We start from the raw sequence: 20089 nt of genomic DNA, 5'->3' as shown, positions 1-20089 counted from the left end.
GGTCAACTAGAAAATGTTAAAGTGCTGATAGGAAGAACAGTATGCTGGAACTAGCTACCCACTAAAGAGAGAAATGAGCTTATATATTCAAAATACACAGTCATAAGAAAAGCAACTGCAAGAGACATCTAGAGAGATTTTAGTGATAGTCAGAAATGTATCAATTAAAAAAAAAGTAAAGATGTGAGAATAGCTATGTCATAGTATTCCAACACAGTACCAGTTGCTTCATAACCAGAAACTAGAAATAACTGCTATGTGAGATGAACTTTCAAAGATGCAAAGTTCCAGCATTCCACCTGGAGATTTTACTTCAAAAGTGTACTTACTTGCCCACACATCCTCTTCCTTTCTAAAAATTCTATAGAACTAGGAAACTATGACACAACATTCTACAGCTCAACTTGCAGTGGAAGAGAATTTCCAAACAACTATACTTTCGCAATTGTACTTGACAGTCCTGTTACTTATACCTGCAAAGCTATTCTTTATTAGTATAATTCTGCCAACACCTGAGACTTTAGTCTCCCATCCTCTTTTTAAAAAAACATGTTATTATTCTACAGGGAGTCCTGAATATAAACTGTCCTAGATCTTAGGTTCATTGTAGTATACAGTAGAAGAAAGCCTCAGGAAAAAAAAAAAAAAAGAAAAAACTTTAGGGGGAAATTAAATTCTGTTGATTTAACAAGTTGACTGGCTAGACTTAGTTATATTATGGCAAACAGCAACAGCCTCTTCCACTGATTTCAGCATAAGACATGCAAAATGACAGCATATAAATAAGCACAAAACCCACTCAATTTTAAGAAATACCTATTCTGTAAAAATGGGCAAGTCTGAGAAGGTGCAGCTCTAGACCCTTCTGGTTAAGAAATAATCTCTCTTAAATAGGATGGAATAAAAGCAAAAATGGTGAAGTCAACAAGGTCATAATTATGGTCAAAACAATGAAATACGTCTTCTTCAAGCCAAGTAGTAAGACAAGAAAATTGGGTAGAAGTCCACTAGTATTTCTGTAAAACAAATACACTACTTAAATATATATAAACCTAATAGCTAAAAAAAATCTATACAGACACTAATAAAGATGTCTAAAACGCAAGTGGATCAAAAAATGAGATAAATCTGCATTCAGTAATTGTGTTACAGATAAAAAATACAGTATTAGGGAAGAACAGGGAAAGAAAGACTGACCTTAATCTTCCCAGATCGATGTCTATCACTTCTGCAGGAAGCAATTAAAAAAACACAGACTTACCATCATAATCTCTACAGCGTTTCTTTGGCAGCGGAGGTCTTCCATAGGAGTTGTGGTCCAGCTGCTCTTCATGGAACTCTGACCAGCTTTCAGTAGTGTTATTTCCATGATGAGCAGGAGCAATAACAGTAATAGTGCTGCTCAGTGTAGGGACAGGATAGTGGCCAGACGAAATATTTGTCACAGAAGAAACCGGAGTATAGTTGTTCTCTAATGGATCTGTTCTATCCATATCATATTTTGGCTTTCCCAAATCCCTTTCTGGAAAAAAAAAATTTAAAAATTAAAAAAAATGTGTAAGTACCTGTGTAAGTAACTACTGGAGTATTTTAGCAACAGCTAAACCCGTAATACAACAGAAACCCTTCAAGCGGAGTAGATCTGTATTATATACATATATTCTAAGAACTTCATATGTCAAGTTACCCTAAATAAAGGAAAACAACATCCAAGAAAAAAAATAACCATCAAATGAAAACACTAGCAACACTATCAAGATAATAGTTATGTAACTTTAACATTTCAAGACACTGTTATTGTTGTATTTTCATGCTGTTAATCTTCATTTCGTCTGCATCCAACTGCACAGATTTGATCAAACATAAAGCTTTGCCATCACTGGAGAAATAACACTTGACAAGTGAGGAATGCTCCTAGCCATATACAGCCGCAGCATGATTTTTTATTCTGAATACATACAAACTGTTCTCTTAATTTGCTAACATCACCACCAATTAAACAGTAAGCATCCACATTAAGACAGAAGAGTTCTGTCATGAGATAAATTGGTAGACTCAAACAACATCACATTAACGATACATTAATAAGTATGTCTTAAAAATGGCAGACAAGTATGGGTAAAACAGGCTTTTCCCTATGTCCTTAGTATCTTACAGTAGAAACTTTTTCTATCTGTAAAATACTACCATTGTAGTAGCTGTAAAATATTCCTTAAATTAAGATTTAATCACATTGCAGTCTTTTAGTTAAACTGCTGCATGCTATTGAATTTAATCACTCCTAAGTGGTTTGGAAAAATATCTGCTTGCTTTTCAGGACCTTTGCATTCCCACTTGTAAGGCCAAGTTAGCAAGGCCCATTCTTCACAAACAGAAATAATAAAAAGGAGATCTAAACTAGATTATTTTTACCTCTGTATTCTTTAAGTCAGGATAACAAGATTATAAAATGACTATCAGTGCTCTTTTTCAATTTATCAGTAACAACTGCAGAGGGAAAAGCATTCTTTTTAGGTGAAACAAAACAGCTTTGTTTTTGAAGAAGCTTAATCTGAAAAGCAAAACTACTGTATTGAAGCCCTAAGTCCTGCAGCAGTGTGTGCTAATGCACATACTTACTACAGTAATTTCAGCTCCTTCCCAAAGGAGGGGCCAACACAAAAAGAACAGAGCTCTACTGTTCTGTTTGACAAACAATTTACTGCCAAACAGGTAATTTCTGCCAATCCTACCTTTGTAGATGGGTATTAATTTCTGTATATTCCCAAACGAGATTCCGAGTTTCTTAAAACTTAATGAAATGCAATTAACTCAGATTTTTCTGCCTCTCTTACAACTTTGTTTAGAAGCAGCCAACACAGTCAAAGGTATTAGAGAAGAATGGTGGGAAAGAGGGGAAAACAAGAACTGAAAAAAATAATCACATAAGCCTCATTTCCACAGAAAACCAAACTAAAATTGAACAAAGAAACTATAACAGTAATGGAAATTTTGGTACACCTTGAAGAGAGTGTTAAGTCTAACGTCTACATTTTGTAAGCAACATTCACCGTATTTTAGAGACCAACTGTTGGTACCTCTGCTTCGTGTTCTGCTCCTGCTTCTGCTCCGATCTCGATCCCTGTCCCGCAATCTCTCTTTACTCCAACTTCTACTTCGACTCCTGCTGTAGCTCCGACTTCTCCCTCTTCTTCTGTTGTATCGATCCCTATAGGAGTCTCTTCTGGGAGGATTTCGGTCATAATCTCTCTTCCGAGAACGTTCATCTTTCTTCCTTTCATCGCGGCTTCTAAACATGCAATTTTGCTGGTTGTTACTTACAAGAATTAAAAATCTCAAAAAATGGCAATGGTAAATAAGTTAAAAGATACAAAATGAATTTAACTATGGTCCTTCATTTCTTCTCAACACACTATGAAAATACTTTTATTTAGTTTATGAATTTTATCATCCAGAAATCTTTTAAATTGTAAAGTATTGTTTCTGCCCCAAAATGCACCTTCTGCCAGTTGGAAATAACAAAAAGGTAAGGGTTATTGATTGAACAAACGTCTTCTAAATTCAAATTACCTCTATTCTATCTCAGTAGTGAACAATAAGTGTTGTAATATAAATTAACATTAAAAAATAAACATAAAAGTCAAATGTAATAGTTATATACAACTTAGAGACAATTTACACACTTATAACATATACTCACATTTTAACTACATTTGTGTAAAAGCAACAAAGGTCTTACTTTTAGACTTAATAGGTGACTATAAGGAAAAGAAATATTTAATTGAGTAGCACTATAAACATACAAAAATCCAAATCTATCTAATTATTGATACAATACAAGAGATCAAGCAAATTTTATTACCTGGTATCTCTGTAGCGAGAACTTGACTGAGGAGGGCTGTGATTTAGCCTTCTAGAAAACTTTTTCTCTCGTTCTTCCTCTTTAACTATCTGAATTTTAAATATATATATCAAAACATGAGTACACTGTACTGAAGACTTCTGCACATCCAAATAAACAAAAATCTCAAATGCTAAACAAAGTCAGCAGTAAAAACTGAACCAAAACAAGATTTTTACTTCTAATGCAATGAGGGAATCTTTGAAACATATTAAACATCTCATTTCTGAGAACATTCAGGGAAGTGGTTGGGAGAAAATAAAGTAGCGAAAGAAACCCTTACTATGCTGCACTGAAAATGCATCAGCTTTTGATACAATTGGACATATCCATATTGAGGTGAAGCAACAGATCTGGAGGGATATGAATGTTCAACGACTGGCACAACAAGGTCTTTTCCTCTTCGACAGGTTAGCAGGCTCAGATCATGCTTAAATACTCATACAAACACATCTAAGCTGCTGTTGCGAAGGGCCAAACATACACTTTTCCAGCTTGTAGAACCAACTAGAATCACCAGTACCAGGGTAAGGATTGAGCAGCTCAAAGAATGACAACTGCCATTAGGAAGGGAAAATTTAAAGGGCAACATAATTAGAGCAGCCTCCAGAGCAAAGAACTAAGGCAGGTTGTATCATACTTCCCACGATACTCAAGAACTTTATTTGCATTTGCCTAGTATAACCATTGTGGTTTACCTATCAAATTATGTTACAAAAAATTGTGCAGCAGTACTCAACATACAAGGGAAAAACTTTCTGACATTTTAAAGCTGTCATTCAAGATTTGGGACTACTATTAATAAATAAATATGATGAAATTGAACGACGTAAGTAAACTGCGGGAATGAGGGAATAAGACATACATCTAAAATAAACTCAGTGCTTACCTCTTCTTTTTTTGTCTCTTTTTCCTGGTGCTGAAAAAACTCTACTTTCAGGCTTCCTGACGATGGTTGCTCTGGTGGAGGTAGATAGCTTTTTGTATTCACAGCATCAAACAATTTTTCCACAAATATCTGAGTTTCTAAAAGTAAAGGAAGTATAAAAATAAGTATCCAACATTCAAAACTTCAGTTAATATTTGTTTTTAGAAAAAAAAAAAACACCAGAAAGTTAAAACAATGAATAGTACTTTAGTATTTTTTTAATACTCTTATGTTTTGTATTTCAGAAGGAGCTTTACAGAGTCAAGAAATGTCAGTAATAACAGTGTTTCATAAAGGCTTTAAATCCCTGAGTTTTTAATGTCTTTTAATCAACTATCTGGAATAATACTTTCGGAATACATACAAAACTTCACTGCTTTTAATTCAGGTAACAATTCTAACCAATTTTCTTTCAGGAATACCAGTAGACAGAAAACATACTTAATAAAGCTTACATATTGTGCTATACACCTGTTTAAAATATATATATCTATTTATGCAAATTGAATTACATAATTCCAAGTAATAAAGCTTATAAAGAGATAAACACAGGATTGTACATTAAAAAATTGTTTGAATTTAACAGGGCAAACTTTCACTCAGGCTTAATAGCTAAATACCATACCTTTTTGAAGAAATACATCCAACTGATCAACACACAATGCCTTCAGTTCCTTCTCACTTTTATCCTTCTTTACCAAAGCCAGAACATATTTAGCTAGGGCAGATGGATCTGCATCGCATCTGCAAATAGAGAACAAATAAAACACAGAATCCATTAAATTACAGAAGTGAATGTCTATAACTGGTATGACCGATACCATATACAGGACCCAAACCTTTCCTAGCAAAGTAATTGAAAAACACCCACGGGTATTTTCTAAGACTCAGTCCAGATATGAAAAATCACAAAGTATCACATTTTTCTCCAGAGAGATGATTCTCAACAAGTGAGATTTCCAAAGAGTATTCCACAGAGTACTTTAGAACAAACTAGGAAGAACAATTTAGAGTGAAACAGCTTCAACTGCTTAACAGTCTTAAAAACACAAAAACTACAACAAATACTTCCACAATTTCTCAATGATGAAATCAGTGAAACATCTGTAACACTGAGTGACTGACAGAAAAAGAAGTCAGTCTATAGAATTATAAATGAATGAAGTGATACAGCAGAAGTGAGTGATACTATAAAAAATAGAAAAAAAACAGGGAAAATTTAACACTTGCATGCTGGTGATGTGATACAGACAGCTAGCTTGTTTGGGTGATCAGCAAAATTAATAATGGTGTTTTAAAAAACTAGAAGAGGAAATAAAATTGCACTGATGTGTCCTAACTGTACATTCTCCCTATCAAAAATAACTGCAAAACAAGTAAAATTAAAGTATGGTCAGGGAGTTGCTCTGAATATGAGTATCATACGAATACTGACTGCTACAGTGAATTATGTCCACAATGACTGAACAGAACAGCAACTCCAAGTCTCTTCCATGTTAAAACAAATGAAATTTCAACACTGAAGCTTAATGAAAAGTCTGAATGTTGATAATTTAACTGACACATATATTAGATGCTGGAAACAAATCCTTCACAACTTCATGCTACTTAATTCATTTTCCCAAAGAAGCTCTCTCTTGCACTTCACCCAACATCCTCCGCACAAATATATCCACTAAGCAAAGGAAGCAGATCTGTCAGCACATATCCATCCTTAGGAGATCCTCTGGATACCCTGGGCCCAGCATGGAGTACTCTGAAGTTAAAGGTCAAAGCCTCAGACATAACTCAGCATCCTCCAGAAAGCAGGCAGTAACAGAATTTCATGCTGTAAAAGCAACCTGAGCTGCTAGGGGACATAGCACAATTTTCTGTATTAGTCTGCATTACTCATAGACACAGGAGATGGGAGTTCACAATCCGCCTAAACTCCAGAAGAACAGCACACACTAAACCAACAAAATGCAGCTGCATACTGTTAATCAAAGAAAAAGCTGCACACTGACTCAAAAACTCTTCCAGAATCTTTGCCTTCCAACTATCACATCTGGTTTGCCCCTGCTCAGATTTTATAATTCTTTACCCAGCAAAAAAAAGCTGTCCAGGCACAAAGTCATCTTGAAAACAGGCACAGAGCCTTGTAGGCTGAGAATGACAGAACTGCATGCCTCCCGCTGATCCGCTGCTAGCGCCGAGCGCATCGTTTCACCTGCAGGCCTATGTCAAGCAGATCCACCAGGCATGTAGGCCGCAGCGAGGGGTGTCATCCCACACAGCCCCCACAAGGCCTAAATTCTAGCACTTCTCCTCTTACGAATGGTTGAATTTGCAAAATTAATATTCAACTGTTCCTTAATCCGACTTTAATGTCACCACAGAAGCTATGCATTCTTCTCCCAGTTTAAAGCTGAATCATGCCTCAGAAAATTACTGTGCCATTTTCATACTGCATATCAACAGTCACGAAAGGAAAACAATTTTGGGAGGAAGGGACAATTTTCACATGACAATCCATAAATTTCTTCTCCTCCTTTCTATACTTCACAAAAATCAGATAAAACACTACAATCTTTTTTTATTATTATTATTTTCAATTTCCCCAGATCTTTTTTTTACAGTAATACAAAGTCAGATATCAGTTAAAAATCTGCTACAACTCATTTAGATGACACACGAATGCACCCAAAACTATTTAGTGGAAAAAAAAAAAACAGTCTAGAAAGTAAAAACCCACCGATGTCTAATGTTAGCTACTGCAGTTTATTTTATTTAATTCTCCGGCTACTACAGTAGCAACTCTAAGATATTAAATATTAAATTTACTTTAATTTTTTTTCCTCCCATAAGCAGAGCAGAAAATATAAAACCTTGTCTGGAAAGCCATCTAGATTCCAAAAAGTTTAAAACATGGCACACAGCAGTTTAAAAGTAACAATTAGTGCTTTTCTCCCCTATCCTCCAAGGCTATTATCTACCCAACAACGATCTCAGAATTTCATTCCATCCACTCAACTCCAAGAAAACATCCTCAATAAAAACGTACATAAATGTGCTTTTCATTTCCAAAAGACAGAATCACATTCTCCTGTGGCACTGTCTTTGCATTTATCATTCCGTATGTGATATTACCACACACCAAAGATGCAAAACAAATTTACTGAACTCTATTATCACTATACAATATGTAACTGCAGAAATTCCCCTATACACAGCAGAAAGAACTTACACGCTTCCACGTTAAAACTACTTATTTTGGCTACTCGACGAATTTTATTTTTTCAAGAAATACTAACACAGATGAATTATTTCAAATTGATGCCCATTAAGTGATAATGACTATAATGTATTGTGCAGTTGAGATGGCAAAAACGTTTTTGTCAACTAACAGAATGAGATTTTGTGATTTTTTTCCACTTTTAATATAAAACTGCAAATGATCTTTATGCTGAGAAGCTGACTTCTTTCTTGATGTATGGACTTGAAACAGAAGCCACTTCTTCTGACTGTTCAAAGCTTAAAAAAAAATAGAAATGATTGGTTTTCTCCACATTGTCGTGAAGACCATGCTTGTTTCTGTACTAGCATTTAGATATATTTAATGAGTTTATAGCATGATCTTTCACTGGTTTTCGGAGTCTTGTACAATGTTACTTTCTTAAGATGATGGAAAAAATCAAACTGCTAGCAACATAAGTGGCAGAAGAGAGCAACAAGAGGCCTCACTGCCTTACAAAAGATGTTTAAATTTACCGAACTGTGAATCCAGGAGGTCAGTCTGACATTTTCTGCTCTTTACAGCTATTCGAGTTCTGGACGTTACCTTTCATATTTTTATTTGGGGGAGGGTTGCTTCACGTCTATTTTTTCACTCCAAGAGAATTCTGACATATTGTGTATAAATTCTCCATCCTCCACTTACTTCAGTCAGAATCTACTGAGTTTGATGACAGGGGGCTTGCTGGTACCCAAGTTCTTACGTTCTCTAGTTCAACACTTAAAGACTATGAGCCTCTTTGCGTGTGAATAATAGGCAATATAGTTGCAGTACGTCTGCTGTGCACACATGGATGTTTCATGCATTTTGAGCTAGCTTTATCACATTTTGTAAGCCTGACTTGTATTTTATACTCTTATAGTTGACGATGTTTTATTAAGTTGTTTCACTTTGAAGAAAACAGGAAAGGCCCCCACGCTGAGACAACAGCAAAATACAGCGTAGCACAAGGATTCTTCACACTGTATATAGCGTATTGTCTTCTTGCAGATTAAAAAGATCAATAGTGTGAGGAACGTAATTGACTATCTAGAAAAATTAGAAAAATGAGGCTACCACCTATGCATTTCAAATAGCTTAAGCACCATTTCAGAATTCAAAATAAATTTATATTCCAATTATAGCATTCACTGAATAATATATATTTTCAATGGTTAGATACAGGTTTGAATCCTTAGCTTAACCTGAATATAATGCACAACACCACAGACCTAAACAGAAATTAAATATGTGCATTAAAAATATGTTGAGTTTAGATTTAAATTAATTCTTATGCTAAAATTTGGTTACTAAAAAAAAAACATCATAATGCATTTATATGCATAAAATAACATTTCTCAACTTCAAATCCTCTATCTACATTCCTTCAGGTTTTCGTAGGGCGGTGCTACATGCCTCGATAATCACATAAATTTCTGTATTTTTTTTTAATCAAGCAAGCAAAAAACAGTTGGTATAATCATCTGAACCGATTTTCACTGTAGAAGAACATCCCAATGCCTGCTACAATTAAACACCACAGCACATTTTCTTTCGCCCACTTACTAGATATATGATCTTAACCAGAAATGCTAAATGTTTTTACTTCTAGTATTGCTTTCTTTACAGGGTTTGTACTATATTAGTCAAAAATGCTGTCTCTACTGCTCTGTGCTAGACAAGGGAAATTACTCTGGAAATCCTGCTTTAATAAACACTATTTAACATACAGGCAGAGATGGAAAAATACTCTTGCTAGAGCTCTACGTGTTCTTCAGGGAATGATCTGGATACCTCTAATTGCTAACCACTGGAGAAAAGCTTCAAAAAGGAAAGTAATGGCCAATCAAATACTCTGCTTAACTGCAGGAGCAAGAGCTCGTAACTACAACAAAACTCAAGGAAAAATTCAAGATCCCTCTTTGAAAATCCATTGCTTCCAATCTCATCTGCTTTTGCAGAGATTATTTCAATTCACCATTTCAAATAAAAAAAAAGCAGAAGAGGAATACTGAAGATGTAAAAGCATTTTTAAGCCATAAAAAGATGTAAGTAATGAATGTTTTGAGGATGTACAAGTAACTTGGTTGAAGAGGACTCACTTCTCTGTACAGTCTTTTTCCTCTTCTAAATTATTTTTAATTTCAAAGTAAATGTTAATACTTTGCAATTCTTTAAGCACCGTTCAACCAGTCAGTTTCTAATATTCAGATTTACATATTTTAAAATATAAAATACTAAATATGTTCTGAGAACCCACTTTAATTTTCATAAACACATTCAATTACAAGCATCAAATCAAATTAATCTAAAAATTCAGTGGGTGTGAAATACATATGGAAGTTGTTTGCTAAGAAGTTTCACTGGTGTAGCTGTACACACAAAACCTCTTACCAACAGCAAAGCTTATACTGACTTGAAAAGACTTTGGCAAAATAGCTAAAAGCAATTCAACACGGCAGATAAGCTAAACCAGCAAAATACCTTTGTACATAAATATTGCATAAGAATCATTTTCTAAGACATTGCATGGAAACACAGTAAGTATCTTCCAAGTTTTAAGAGTGAACAAACACAAACTTTGACAACAGTATGCTAAGGATACATTTTATCAGGTTAGTGTCTATGAAGGTATTTAAGGATCAGCAAATACTGAAAGATACAACATTCTGTTTGAGTATTTTAAATATAGGAGCTTAAGTATTTTAAATATAAGAGGAAGACAGATCTGAAAGTCTCTGTTGGGCTCAGTACCCAAGTATCAATTGACAACTTCAGGTATGTCTCCCCAACAGGGCCCTGAACTCTCCATCGAGAGAGAGATCTCAAATACTGTCCATAAGGCCACTAGGACTCCTGTTACAGTTCTTTCATCAACTGAAGGGAAAACAAAACCAACAACAAAAAACACCACACAAGTGATAAATTCTTAAAAAAAAGAGAAGAAAAAATTGCAAGGAACTGAAAAGTGGTAAGAAGAGTCAAGAATAATAAAATGATAGTTATGAGGTTGATGAGAGCATATATGAATATTTCACATATTTAAATATCTTATTAATGTTACCTGTCCTACTCCAATCTGATTTCCCCATAAAATGTTGTGGAATAATTGCCAGAGTTGATTTAGAAATTAAACTGATATTCACATTTTAAAGGAAAGGTACAGCAGTGAAGATGCTTCCGGAGTGGGGTGTAGCTGCACTACCTAAACATTCCCTAGGCCTCCATCCTTAGGTGTTGGCCACACTAGAAGAATTTGGTGTGCTGACTCTAAGAGGAACTGTATGGAGGGTGGAGCGGAGTGGACACACCGCAGCCAGGCTCTGAGATAAAATGGGAACTTGAAGGTACATCGGAACCAATAAGCTGCGTACTTACTGGGCCTACGGTCTGTGATGTTTTTGACAAAATGCTATCCTTTTGGTGAACTTCTCATTATAATATTGCAATACCAAAACACACCTCCATCCCAAAGGCTACTCGCCTCCAAGGTGTAACCACGCCTCACTGGGATTGTGTTTTAAATTTTTCTAGTCTATACCTTTAAAAGCAAAGCGAGAAAATTTCAGGCCTAAGGTATGTATAACTAGAGTCACTCAAGCTCCACCTAAAAGACAGAAAACTATATAAATTAGGTTAAGGGAGAGAGGGTGTTAGAGAAGATACCATCGTGTAAGGGAAGACACCTTCTGATTTCTGGGATCAGGCTGAGCCCCCCCCCTCATTGGGACACCTTTGGGTAAGATTCTAACACTTGGTTATGCCAAGTGCCCCCGGGAAGCTTAGAAATCTCTATATATAGAGTCGCTTTGCATCTTTTAACGCATTTGTAGCCAGGCAGTGTTACTCATACTCTTGGTATTTGCATGTGCTTTGCCGACAGTGAATTTATCACTGGCAATCCAAAGAACCTGTGTATGTACCTGTTGCTTTAATAAGCTGCACTAGTCATTAATCTAGCCATGGTAGGTCTCATTGAACACGACCGAACTCTCTAAGTGTGGCCGTGGAATGCTGGCTAGACTGAGGGTGTGCTACGTTATTTGTGAATCAGTAATCGTGATAGTTCAGTGCCCTGAACAAGGCTGGACTTATAACGATGCATTGGACATCACTCCCAATTACTTTAACCTTTAACATAACAAATGTCTTCCAACCCAACAAAGCACAGAGGAAGTAGAGATGCATATTCTTGGTATCCTATGTATATACCAAGCTGAAGCCTTTTAAAATAGAAAGCAATTAGCTTGAGGAAAGGTCTGAAGTATCTAAAAATCAGACATTTTCCTCTTGGGGGGCACAACAGATGGACACAACACGTTTGCAGCACTATAAAGTTCTTCATGTTGCAATTCACCATTTAAGTCAGTTCTCAATAAACCATGAAGCCAGTCTGAGATGCAACTTCAAAGGTGTAATAATTTCTGATTTTTTCTCTGGACATAATAGCCACAAAATTTGGTGCAGACCTGGTACTACAGTGCTGCAGTAAACACTTTAGAAATCATTTTAGTAAGAGAAAAATCCTTTATTTTGTTAAAAAAATCTAACAGGCATGGCAAAACAAACTGGTTTACATTTTACAGTTAATGGACAACAGATTAATCATTGCATAGAAAGTGAATTTTTGGCAGCTTTTCACACCTTTCCTATGAAGGGAAGTTTAGTATTTCAGTGTCTACCCTCTGGTGACAATACTTGGTCCTCCCATGCAAACTCCTAAAGGGAAACATACCTAGGAAGTGTTGAACTATAGGGCACTTAACCATTTTACTGTCTGGGGGGTAGGGGTGGGAAGGGAAAAAGAAATCCCAAACTGAAACTGTCGAATTGTAAACTGACAGTTTTCACAAAATGAATTGTTACTCAACTTGGAGGGAAAAATATGGTTGGTGGAGGGAGAGGAACAAGGACAGAACAGAAACTTCTATCAAGTCTCCTTGTAACCCAAATGCTGGTCAGTCATTTCCAATCTTTTTCATTGCTTTCCTTCAATCTAATGCCAAGAACCTCAATCTGAAGTTAACTAAGTTAACTTTGGAGATGGCTTGTGCACACCCAACTTTTTTTTAAGAGGTAAAAGAAACTATATGATTTTTTTGTTAGATTCTTTTTTAAATGAATGTACCTTTAAGTTAACGTACAAAAATGAATGTACAAAAAGATAGTGCAAGTCCTGAAACTAGTTTCTTAACAAATTTAAACTACCACAACAAATTGCAACCACAAAAGCATGCCTGAAATCCTCCAGGCAGTGAATGGTCTTTCTGTAAAGAAAAGTACATGTAGCTGCATGTTATTTGTCTCACGCTAATCCTCAGAATTCACAACCTAAACTCCATGGTCTAGTTTTGTTGCCTGAAGATTAATATTTATACTTCTCTAGGATACTGTTCAGTCCTTGACATTAACCAAAGCGGGCATGGCTATGTTTGAGGGCTGAGAGACATGTTTTGTATTTACAGGGCTGAGTGTGTGTAGAAAAATTAGTATGCTGCTCACTGGACAAAGCAGCAAGTCTAACACAGGCAGCTGTACCATTTGGTTGTGTTGCTACCACTTAAGATACTATATTCCACAATCTGTGGAAAGCTGCAGTGCTCAAAAATTAAAATGAAAGACTCATTCAGCAAGGTCTGAATTTTATCTTAAGACAGTACTGTAGATGGGAAGGACAACTCTTGCAATGCTCACTTTTGGTAACTCTTTACAAGTATAGATATACTTAAGGAATGCTACAGCCTCCGATGCTCTTACACAAGTTACCGATGTCATTACAACACTTTGAAGTTACGATACCCTAATCTTACAAGTTCATACAGGTGCAACCTGCAACCAATAGCTTAAAAAGCCACCTCAGGATTCAAAACAGCTTTCAAGATGCGGAACAGCCACCAGCTTGCTGGTCATCCAACACGTGTTCAATGTGGAAAGCAAAAATCATTGCTGTATCTCCAGGGCCTGCAAGGCAGCCAAGGGGTTGTATTTTGCTGGTGATGAGTAAGAATAAGAAAGGTTCGATATAACAAGAATAGTTTTCCCATCTTTTATCTTTTAATTTCAACTACTCCCTCCTGTAATACCAATACTGTCATTCTATCACAGTACCTTTCCAAATAAGCATAACCCCATCAGCACCGGAGGTTAGGAAGGTTCAGCTCCAAATACGGCAGCTCTCCATGAGCCAGGGAAGCCAATGAGAGTTTAAATGGATGCATTAAAATAACTCCACCAGCAGTAAAAGTGCTACAACAGCACTGTGTATTTGTGACTTACAATAGTTATAAATAATTTAATGTAAAGTGTTAATAAACACTTTAAGGCGTTACTAGAGGAAGTTAAATGAAGATATACACTGCTTTTGAACTTCTTAGGAAGTTTCTTGGGAAATTAAAGTGAAACCTCCTGATAGGCTGATGAGTATTACCAGATGGATGGTAAGCAACATGTACGAGGAAAGGAACACCGAGGTTTTTCATTTTGACTTCTTTCAGTGTCTTGGGTTATCACTGTATTTATTCCCTATACCACTGTTCAACCTCCTTTACTCACCGCTTTTCTTAAGTTAGTGGGTGAAGAGAACTAACCAGTAGCCAATTAATAATTAAGCAAGATCCAAACACACAAAAAATACAAAGATGTAACAGAGAAGGGTTGAAAAACATGGCAAACAAGCAGAATAGCGAAGCCACAGCTGAATACCAGCTTGTTTCCCATAAAATATTCCAGTAACAAATAAACTATTCTTTAACAATTTGGATTTTATTCCCTCTGTTAAAGTAGTTACAATGCAATGATCATTTATAGAATTAAATGATGCAAAAAACCCTTCCAATTCAAATGAGGTATGCTTAAATACTGCATAAACATTGTTTTACATTTTTTTCCATCTTTCTTTCAAGTCTGACTTTGTAACTGAGCAGACCTCAAATGTAAATATAACAAAGACAAAAATAGATAGGTGAACCTTAATCAACTTTTAAGTAAAACACAATGGGCCAGCAAAAGATTTTAATTAAATGTATTTTTAATTACTTTGTGTAAAATAAGAAAATTTTTCATTGTGAAGAATTAGGGCAAGGGGGAGAATGTTACCATGTCTTATAAGGCAAAACAGAGTGCAGCATTTGGACAGAAATTTTTTTCAGATTCTAATTAAAGAAAAAAATGAAAAAGACCTGCCTACTTAGAACTCTGCCAAGCCAGATCCTGTCGTCCAAGCAAGCATATATACACAGTTTACATAGGATCTGGAATGCACTTGCAGAAAAGGAATCCATCACAATAGATACGGTTCAGCGAAGACTTTGCTAGTACAGAAACTAGAGGTGACAGGCATGAGGTTATATTCCAAGTTTACAATTACTTTCAAACACTCTACAGGAGCCATACCATGGACAAGAAGTTGTTATGTAACAACAGAAACTTAAGCACACCACAACCTGCAAGAAACAAAGGCAACTGTTGACACAAGTACCTTCTTTACAGAGCTGGCCTTAGCGAAGCATACTAGATAGCTCCAGTCAACCACCGAGCAGCCACCGCACAGAAGTACTTCTGGTACTCTGTTTACACTGGTACTACATTCACATACGTGTATCTATCCATAATAGCTGCTTGCACGTTTTATGATTCTCTGGGAACCAAAGTCAGCTTTTCAAAGAGGTATTATTCCCCAAACAACAAAAGCAGCCTCTGCTTTGGAGAACTGTAGAAAGTTACTGGAGAACTACCACCCCTCAAGTCGAGCACAACAGCACTTGCAGTTTCTGCCTTACTGCAACACAACCAAACTGTCAGGAGTGTTTGTATGGAAGGTCACCGAGGCTTTGACGGAGGCATTAGAGAAGTCCAGAAAGTTTAACAGAGAGATAGGAGGAGGAGGGAGAGGGGGAGAGAAAGAGAGAGAATCACGAACAAAAAAATTCCCAAAACTAAACCCTCTGTCATCCCCCTCTTCCAAACTTTCTTGTTTATAAACAGTATTCACCAAAGGCCTCATATGAGAGTAAGCCAACAACTAAAAAAGGCCCAGCCTATACAAACATATACAACGCTGGTTTCATTATACTTAAAAGCTGACATACCTGCTAATTCGTTGTAAAAGTTTAAAAAGTAAAACTTTCTGATAAAAGGAAACAACCATCATGGATATTGACATTTTCTAGTTCTGAAATACACATTTCAGAAACATACATGTTACAGCCTTTGGGACAAGTTTTATATCCTGATCAAAAACTGCTAGATACTTTGAAATGGGCAACTTGGAAAATTTAATTACCTAGCCTAGATATCTACCACGCAAATATAAACCTATACAAAGGTGTCTATAAAATTTATTTTCTTCTTAAGAACATTTCTCCCCTTGCAACCACCAAGGAAACAGCTCCATAAAGATCTAATACGGTGATATATTTCTTAGTGTAGTTAGGAAATCCAGCTGCCTATCTTGCAGCTAAAGGTTTCTGAAAGAGCCACAAGATGAAAACATTTTTTTTCCTTTTAATGAAACAAAAATGACAAATGTTTTCAAACTACGGTAACACCACCAGGTGCCCAGCACTTAGGGCCTCATTGTACTAGTACAGAACTAACACTACCAAAGAAGTAACTGCATGCTAAAATTTTCATATGGCCAGAAGCTATGGCTGTAGGTATACATTTCAGATACCTGAGATCAGAAGAATCTCCAAGAGTATTTGACTGGTAGGAAAAGACAATACTTCTCCGCTAAATCCAGGGTTTAATGGGATAATGCAGTTATATAGGACACTGCACAAAACTGAGTGACAGTTGAGTTTATCAGTTCCTGCCAGCTTTTTTCCTCCCAGAATTAAAAATTTAGAGAACTCAACATCCTCCAGGTCAGCAATTCCCTACCCCACAACATGTTTTCCAGCATGAAAACCACGCTTGAACTGCTCACACATTACATTTAATTTAAGAGAAAAACGTTGGTGCCTGAAAAACTGATCTCAAAAACCTGAAAAACCCGATTTCACTCTTTAACTGCTGTTACTAGCAGACAGCAGATCAATATTTAGACAGAGGAACATCAAACAACCTACCTGGGCTTGTTACCAGGATAAGAAATTACAACTATACATCACTAATGAACAGAGCCTGGGGAGAAGATGGAGGAACTAATCTGACCTCTAACTAAATAATATCTGACAAAGTTTTGCTAGTTTTTAGATTATGAATAGGAAATGCATAAACAAGTACAAACTTCAGCTCCTGATGTGTAATATGCAAGTGCAGAAAAGCAGACCAAATGCATTTGGATATAGATCTGCAAAATTAAAATAACCTGACACATTTACTCAAGAAAGGGATTTTGAAGTCAACTGAAGCCCTACTGCAAATGTAAACAGTGGAATTCCAGTTTCAGATTTCACAGAATTTGACAATGCTCATGAATTGTTTGTGACTAACGGATCAATCCCCAGCACCTTCTTGAGAAGTAAGCGAGCAAGATTCAACATTTCAAACTACCAGCACATATTTTGGAAACTACGAGGTTTTCCGAAGTTAAATATTACCTGTTACAAACCTCTCAAAGAGCATGCTCTTAATATTGATATCAAAGTGCTGATTACCATTAACAGAATATTCCTACAAGAAAGTGTTCAGATACTAATCGGGAACATTCTGCATTTGAAGATTAATCATGGTAATAGATCAGCTGGATCTATTACCACAAAACAGAGTATGCTTTCTTGTTTTAGTAACACCTTACAGCTAGGCTAAAGGAAGATTAGTTCACCTTCTTCACAAGAAAAATTAAAAAAAATCTATCTTACCACAGTCTTAAGGGTCAAGTGTTTTGTGTAAATGCATGCAGAGAAATTTATTGCAGGCCTAATTCAAAGTCCACTGGAATTAATCTCAAGAGTCATCAATTTCAGTTTTGTTTGGATTAGGTCTCATGGAAAAATGAACCACCTTCCTGCAAAAAGCCCAAGTGAAGCTCTCCTAAAAGTGCCCCAGAATTTTAGTTCCTGAGCCTTATTCAAGTTATTTCAACATGAGCCATACAAATTGTATGTGTACATACATATACTTAACTCATGTTTATGGAAGCCATAAACCAAATTTCCCCATCCCCCCTCCATTACTGTCAGAGTAAAGCCAACAGGGGCCATGCACCTCAGAAGAAAAGTTAATACCAGAATTAATTTGTAAGCTCTAGTTCTACTGACTCAAATCAAGCTCTAGAAACTTAATATAGCTCTGTTAGAATTGTGTTTTGTAATGGTAAGTCAAGAGTGTGTTTTGATCTGAAATGTCTACAGACACTATACTTCCAGAAGATGAAACCTTTTAAACTGAGTTCAGGTATTGATGCTATTAAAACATCATTCAGAGAAGGAAGATGTGTACTACACGGATTATTTGCAGCAGAGCCCTAATTACTCACGTGGATGTTATGTTCAGAGGCCCAGCAGGTACTCACAAATAGGCAAATTATTCTCTGGGGCTCCTACTCCCAAGAGCTCTTCAGAACTGATGCAACAGGGAGGGAAACACCAGAGTGTCAAATATTCAAAACGACTATGAACGATGGGTGAAAAGTGTTAGGGGGCAGACCCCAGAAACGCAAAATACCTATACTAGAAGACATGAGCCCTCTCAGAGAAGGTCACCGCACAGGGTGGCAGGCCGTGGCCATTACCCCGGCCTCTCCGGGGGGAGCTGCGCGGGCTGCACACGCGTTACCTCCCGCTTACTCCAGGCTACAAAGGGAGCGAGCACGGGCGCTGCCGATGAACGTGGTCGCTAGGGGGAGAAGCTGCATCCTTAGGAAAAAGACGGTCCTACCTACCTCCCAGCCGAGGACGGTGCCGGGAGAAGCGGGGGCACGGCACAGCCCCAGGCCCCCACGGAGGGGGAAAAGGGGCGGCGGGGAAGGGGGGCAGCAGGAGGTCACCTCCTGGGGTGCTCTCCCCTCCCCTGAGGATCCCCGTTTTTTTTCCAAAGGAGGATTTTATTTGGGGGGGGGTAGGATGGGGGCGAGAGAGAGGGTAAGGGTCGCGGCTACTCACATGGGCTCCAAGGTTTTGCTGAGCCAGGATTTCAGCGCCTCGAAGTTTTCTATGATCATTTTAACCACCATCCAGAGCGGCCCGGGCCCCCCGTCTCCCCGGCAGCAGCAGCACCACCACCACCACGGACAAACAACGAGGGCGGCGGGTCCCGTGCCGTCCCACCGGCCGGGACCCCGGCTGCCGCCGCGCCTCCCCCCTCGCCCCCCGAGGCCGAACCCGGTCCCGAGGCCGCCTCTCCCGGTTCGGCAGGGGCCCGAGGCCCAGCGCCACGAAGGGGGCGGAACCAGCCGAGCGGCGGCGGTTGCTCCCCGCTGCTTCGCCGGCAACCGCGGCCCGGCGGCCCCGCGGATCCCTTCCCCTTTTTCTTCCCCTTCCTCCTCCTCCTCCTCCTCTTCCTCCTCGGAGGCGGCCGGCGGGCACGACGAGCCCCGAAACGCGCCGCGCCCCCCACCCCCCCGCGCCCCTCAGCCGCAGAGCGAGGCGGAACGATGGAACGAGCAGGTAAGATGGCGGCGCGGCGCTGTCGCGAGGAGAACGGGTCTCGCGAGGGCTGGGCGGCGCGCGGGGACGGGCGGGAGGCGGGGCGAGGCCGCCGCGCAGGGCCCGTCCGTCAGCGCGGCCGCCGGGCCTGGCGCCTCGTGTCGCCGCCCGGGGAGGGAAGCGGCTGGGGACCGATGGCGCTGTCAGGGCGACCTGGGGAAGAAGGAAGGGAGGAGTTCGGTTCTCGCTCCCCCGTGGCAGAAAATTTCATAAGTGTTTACAGCTGGAAAATTAAAAAAAAAAAAAAAAAAGTAAAAATGTCTTTAAAAAAATAAAGTTCTCATCATTTTTCTGACCAGATCTTCATATCCCATGTTTTTATATTGGTTAGAGTAGAAATTTGTTAAAAAAAAAAGTTCTCAGCATTTTCCTCACCATCACATTCCGTGTTTTTATTACTGTTCAAAACCTCGAGAGAG

At 38.1% G+C, this 20089-nt stretch overlaps 1 protein-coding gene across 4 annotated transcripts in view; it reads right to left on the bottom strand.

Moving 5' to 3' along the window:
• RBM26 (RNA binding motif protein 26) overlaps positions 1-19644 on the bottom strand; it is a 52516-nt gene extending 32872 nt beyond the window's left edge. For 2 of the 4 annotated variants that reach the window (XM_080576123.1, XM_080576125.1), the window contains exons 1-6: positions 19128-19644; positions 5455-5573; positions 4791-4927; positions 3863-3951; positions 3078-3289; positions 1262-1522 (exon numbers count right to left, since the gene is read on the bottom strand). In XM_080576123.1, the coding sequence (XP_080432249.1) occupies positions 1262-1522; positions 3078-3289; positions 3863-3951; positions 4791-4927; positions 5455-5573; positions 19128-19198 (889 nt within the window). In that variant the 5' untranslated portion in view covers positions 19199-19644. The remainder of the gene's footprint in view (positions 1-1261; positions 1523-3077; positions 3290-3862; positions 3952-4790; positions 4928-5454; positions 5574-19127) is intronic. The other 2 variants (XM_080576122.1, XM_080576124.1) reach the window with 2 other exon arrangements.
• Positions 19645-20089: the final 445 nt, after the last annotated feature.

This window comes from Anser brachyrhynchus (genome assembly GCF_964034855.1).
Source record: "Anser brachyrhynchus genome assembly, chromosome: 1".
Taxonomy (NCBI): Eukaryota; Metazoa; Chordata; class Aves; order Anseriformes; family Anatidae; genus Anser; species Anser brachyrhynchus.
This window is presented reverse-complemented; position numbering and strand designations above follow the sequence as displayed.